We start from the raw sequence: 6,000 nt of genomic DNA, 5'->3' as shown, positions 1-6,000 counted from the left end.
TATATATATTTTAAACCAGCTTTTTAAAGAAATAAAGAAATTATATTTTAGATTTTAAGCTAGTGCTATTGCACATAATTTAAAATATGTAACTTTTAGCACGTGATTGTTGTGATAAAGTAAAATTTATTGAATTGTATCAATTTATTACGGAATTATTGCGATTTTTTTTTAATCATTTCAGTTTTATTTCAATAATTTCGTTCATATAATCTATATGTCAAGGTAAATTGTCCAGATCCTACAATATATAAAACACAATGTAGTTTTATTAAAAAGGAAATGACTAACTGAAATAGCTCTAAGTAACGTACCTTTAAACCAACATTTTATTACTCTCTCATCTTTTACTAAGAGTCATTGAAACTTCCAAGTAATGCACTACTCATATAAAAATAATAATAATAATTTTGAAATTCTAACATGAACATTTCTTATTTTACTAATCTAACTGTTATAAAAATTACCAGAAACAGCATAATAGTTTTTTGTGCTTAAGTTTATTCAAATAGTTTTGTATGACGATAATAATAATTAGAAAATATAAGTGTTACATTAAAAGTGTTATGGGGCATTGTTTTCGAAGAGCAGAGAAAAAATTGATAGTTCTTAAATTTCTTCAATTCACATACATTTTTACCTACATATTCTTAATAGTATCCCATACTTAATAATTGAATCCTATCCGTCGAGCATTGATACTATGTCTTTTAACACGTCACTTATTTCATACACCCATTTACATATGATTAAAAATAATTATAGACTATCATTGACAAAAGCCAGAATTAGTTTTAAAATATTTATAATATTTTTTGGGTCTTTAAGTCGACATTATTAATCCTATTATTATTGTGGCATCAAGTCACAAGTTTAATTTAACTTTGGTATAATTTAGTTAATTCCTGATACGAATCCTTATTTACTGATCTAATTCTTCTCGCCCCTTAATCTGTAGCGCAATGGGGACTTTCTCCCCCTGACTTTGCGTTCACATTCCTTTTGCCCTACCCTTTCTTTCTTAGAAAGACACCTGTTTGCCGGTATCTTTGATGTCAGCGTGCCTTACAATATCGGAGATGTGTTTCTTAACCGTAACGCTGGTAAAATAATTGTGATAACATCTCAACTTGTAAAATTGAGATAATTTAACTTTCATTTTCAAATTAAGTAATGCTACTTCTACTTTAAGCGTTGATTTTATATAAATATAGGGAGCGAATGAGCACGTGAAGATTCAAGATTGTCCGTTGCCCTGTACTACACGCCTCTCCCTGGTGTGATGTACCCTTTTCCTTCCCCCCTCCTCTTCTTGAGGGACGGAATTTTATTTTCGATGGCATCCAGATCGTCACCATTTTTGACTCCCCAGTCTACATCCCATAATATGTAGCGCCTTTCGACAGCTTCATTGAATAGTTTTTCCACAATGTTTCCTGCAATTCAAAATTTGTCTACATGATGTGTTTTCTTTCCACATCACTTCGCAATGGATGGCATCCCAAACCTGCGCAATTTCGTCGACCAAAGTGATATTGAAAGCAAAAAGGATTCCCTCCGTGACTGAGGTAAGCTGAGCAGAAAGAGGGACTCCTGTTGAGGCTGTCCTGTTGAGTTCAGCTTGTTATACTTTCAGGTGTTTTTTTTTTTGTTTATGATTAAAGAACAATAATTAACGTCCTCCAGTTCCACTGCTCGCATATCAACCTAGTGTGTTTGTGACCCACCATGTCTGATCTTTTGAAGAAGAAAAATAAACTCATCGATTTTCTAAGAGTAACAATAAGTTTTTTGTGTGTATGTTTTCTTTTCTCCTGAGACCAAGGATTTTTTAGGAGACTACTTTCTTTAGGATTCCTTTTTTTAAGAAATGGTTACTTCATTGTTATGCTCTGCAACAGGTTTGTCTACTTAAATCACCGTATTATTCTCAAAATTTAAAATGTACTTTTGTTTACTAGGGTTTTATTGCGACTCCCTATGTTCGCCATTATATTTTTTTGTAATCACGTGCCATTAATTAACGTTTGCTTGTTGTCAGTTGATTCATTACTTAAAAATTAATTTAATGTTTAGCCTTTTTCTCATTGATTTTTTTATAAATTTTTAATAGCTAGCAGTTACCGGAACAATTATAGTCCTTATTGTTATTATTGAAGAGATCAGTTCCAAAAATTTAACTTATTTTTAATGAGAATAATGTTAATTTGCACCAAATATTGCGATTACACTGAACATTTCTTAATATTTCTGAATTCAAATTGTTTGGAATGAGTTTATTTTATAATCTGCACAAAACAGCCAACCTATTTTTTTTGGTTTAAGTTTTTTAATGTTCAACTCCGTAACCTAATTTTTGAACCAAACCCTGAGGACAAGGGAATTCTAAGAAGAAGCACTGGGACAAACTAGTTTTCGTGGAAGACTTTTGGATAGAACTAACTTATGATCGTATTCCATAGAGAGGAAAACAACAAACGGCAGGGGGGTTCAAACCTATGATTCGTCTACCACTGTGACTATTTTACGTCAGCACTGCGATCGGTATGAGACAGGAACATAATTCAAATCAATCAGTCTTCTCTGGAATTTGAACCTGGGTGATTTCATTGGGAGACGAGCTCTCTGTTTATTGATGGTTCATGAAACTGTTTTACAACATGAGAAATTACATTAGAAGACGCAAAACAAATTATGAATTTTTTAAATCTCCCCGTAACCAGAAATGCGTCGAAAACAATAAACTCTCTCTCAACTCAGTGGCGCGACAGCCCATAGAGGGCCAAGGCCTACTGTGCCCATCTCAGTTTTCTTGACCTTGGGCTCTGGGATGCAGGAGCAGATGTTCTGGTTTGGTGGTCAGCTGAACGCGAAACCCCCAGTGTTTAGTTCCCAAGTATGCTTAGTACTCATTTATCGACCCACTGAAGGGATGAAAGGCTGACTCAACCTTACCCGACCCAAGGATCGAACCCAGGACGTGTGGCACGGGAGCGCGAAGCGCTAACACTCAGCCACGGTCCGAAAACAATATGATAGGGTAATAAACCTATGAAAATTTAACATTGAAAAATTCTAATAAGAGAGTTTAAATTTTTTATTAAATATAAAATATTAGTCAAACCCTGTACAAAACTTACCTTACAATGAGAAATACGGGAACAATTAGGAATAATACACATGCGCCATACATAATCCATATTTTCAAGTCTGTAAAGAATAATACGAATTACAAAATAAAGAAAAAATCCTTCCATTATCAAACTCTATCGCTTTTTTGTGCTAATTATAAATTAAAAAATGATGTTTATTTCACTAAATAATTTTTAATTACTAACCAATGCTTTAATAAATAATGTTTTGAAAATAATGCATATTTTTCATTTTCTAAGATTAAAAATTGGCTAACCTGGAGTTTTATCGCAATTTTCGCCATCGAAACCACACATTGGTTCACTCTTAGGAGGCAATCCTGAAATCCAATTGATTTCCTTCTCTAATCTTAGAGACTGTAAGGAAAGAAAATTACCAATTGTAACCTCAATTTTAAAGATGAAATCGTCTCTTAGTAAGATATGTTATTTAAACTCACGGGCAAATCATTTGAACCTTCATGATTGAACCTTGCTACTGGCTGCATTCTTAATCGGGTGGAATTTTCATTTTCCACCAATGCCATGACAGAGTAATTACCTTCAGCATCTCCTTGATCATCAATCATAACACTGAATCCCAATATACCTGTAAGATATAAAATTTTAAAAACTATAAAATTTGGCAAGAGGGATTTATGTATTTTAATTTAAACAAACTATGTGCTTTAATGTATTACGTCAAAAAATATATAAAAACATTGATACCATGCGTAATTATATTTACTTCAACATTTGTCAGTTTTGAAATAAAATTAATTGCTCATTATTTCCCTACAAGCATTACTTAATAATACAAACATTTGAAAACATCAAATGAAGTTATGCTTGGCGTAAGTTACAGTGCATCGGAAGCACTGTTAAAAATTTCTCGAAAAAAATGGTTAAATTACAATTAATTTAATTGTTATTTTACCATATTCAAACAAAAAAGTCAAATAACCATAAATAAAAGATGGTATTCAAATTGTTATTGTGAGAAAAACCGTTTACTAACTACTTTCACATAATATGGTTAAACAACCAGAATTTTATCACACCCACTAGGGCCACCTATAGTTCCTTGCAGCTGCGTGCTTATTATAGCCGAGAGGACTAATATGTCATATTCATGACCTGAAGAACGGGGGTTCGAGTCCTAGCATCGACACCAAAATATTTCTTTTCCATTCAACACATGAAGAATTTGCAAGAATTGGAAGCTCTCATGAACTTCCAATTTGTGTCCTTGCACTATTAGAATACATTTTTCTCATCCACACATGGCAGCTCCATAACTCCAATGACCATTACCTAGCGAAAAGCCTAGCACCAATTTCCTGTTAAATTTCTTTTTTACGCATTTGTAACCATGCTAATTTTTAAATAGTTAAAAAACTAGTTAATTCAAAAGTTGCTAATTTTAATAGTTAAAATAGTTAATTATAGTTAAAATAGTTAATTATAGTTAAAATAGTTAGTTATAGTTAATTACGGTTAAAATAGTTAATTATAGCTAAAATTGCTTCTGAAATGAAGGGACTGAAAATATCACAACATGTTTAATTGAGAAGAGAGAAAAATTGAAACGTGAACATTAGAAAAGTTTTATCAGGCATTCAAAATGGGTTTTGATACTATCGCATCTTTCGTGCGAGTGAATTGACAGATTCCAACGGCGTTTTTGTTAATTTCTTGCCTAAATATTAATTTGCAGCCATGAAAATGCTTGCGATTTTAACTTCAATTTTGACAAATCATCTAAAACTAACTTAAGGGTGGACATTTTTGAACACTGTTTACACGCTCTTATTACAGTGATTTAATTCTCTACTTTCAGACAAGGATTAGACACTTACTTTCATAGTTTCTAGATCTGATGTACTTAAATACTCCGTCGCCATCCCATGCAGATATATTGTTAGAGAGGGCTTGCGTGAGAGCGCTTGCATAAATCATCACAGCGTCATAGGCTAAACCAGCGTAGATTGGAACCTGAAAATATTTCATTACACGATCTAATCAATAAATTAAAAGAGGCATCTCTATTGCTATTCAATTGTTATTAATGCTGAAATTGCAATTGTCATCTTTAACTGTGCAATTCTGTTTGATGGACATCTTTTCAGTTCAATCATTTCTCGAGCATTAACATTTCAAAAAGAACAAGTTTCAAGGTGATTACGCAATTTGCAATGGATAATTAGAAAAAAATCATGTCGAATTATTTTCAACAACAAAAAAAATATAAAAAACAACCACCGTTATTTAGCCATAGTCTTTAACTAAATCTCGGTAGCAGAAATCTCTTAGCACTTCAATCTCTGCAGATTATTAACGCATTTGCAGATTATTTTTCATCTTTGTTTATTTCGTTTTATTTTGAAGTAATAAACAAGCAAATAAGAAAAAAAATGCTGAAAATCCATTTTAAAATATTGTTAAATTTGTTTCGAATAAAAAATCGGAATAAAATCTCAAAGCACAAAAAAATTGTTCTGTTAATTTTTTTTTATTTATTTCTGTTACTTAAGGCCAGGCTAAACTGTGCCGGAATTTATTTCAGTTTTTAGCATCCTTGCCTACAAGTAAACTTAAATTTAAGCAACATAAAGTTTTGATTTTTTATACTTACCTTATATTTGCACATTTTGTTACATTAAAGATTTAGCTGAATTCTTACGATAATAATCTCTGTGTGACTACGCTGAAATAGCACATTAATTTGGATTTATGAAGATCGTGCTGCAGATTCCCTCCGGAAGATCTGATACTAAGTTCTTAATTAAAAATTATAAAGTCGAAAGTATCAAAACTTATTCAAATTTCTTTTGTTTACCTAGTCAAATAGAGTTTCGAGTGTTGTGTT

The 6,000-nt window shown here is 31.9% G+C and overlaps 1 protein-coding gene across 1 annotated transcript in view; it reads right to left on the bottom strand.

The window, feature by feature from the left end:
• Positions 1-6,000, bottom strand: part of LOC107446643 (guanylate cyclase 32E-like) — a 109,516-nt gene that overhangs the window by 26,850 nt on the left and 76,666 nt on the right. The window contains exons 7-10 of the mRNA XM_071182488.1: positions 4,991-5,126; positions 3,593-3,741; positions 3,410-3,509; positions 3,141-3,210 (exon numbers count right to left, since the gene is read on the bottom strand). Of these exons, the coding sequence (XP_071038589.1) occupies positions 3,141-3,210; positions 3,410-3,509; positions 3,593-3,741; positions 4,991-5,126 (455 nt within the window). The remainder of the gene's footprint in view (positions 1-3,140; positions 3,211-3,409; positions 3,510-3,592; positions 3,742-4,990; positions 5,127-6,000) is intronic.

The sequence above is a fragment of the Parasteatoda tepidariorum genome, chromosome 6 (genome assembly GCF_043381705.1).
Source record: "Parasteatoda tepidariorum isolate YZ-2023 chromosome 6, CAS_Ptep_4.0, whole genome shotgun sequence".
NCBI classification, from domain to species: domain Eukaryota; kingdom Metazoa; phylum Arthropoda; class Arachnida; order Araneae; family Theridiidae; genus Parasteatoda; species Parasteatoda tepidariorum.
This window is presented reverse-complemented; position numbering and strand designations above follow the sequence as displayed.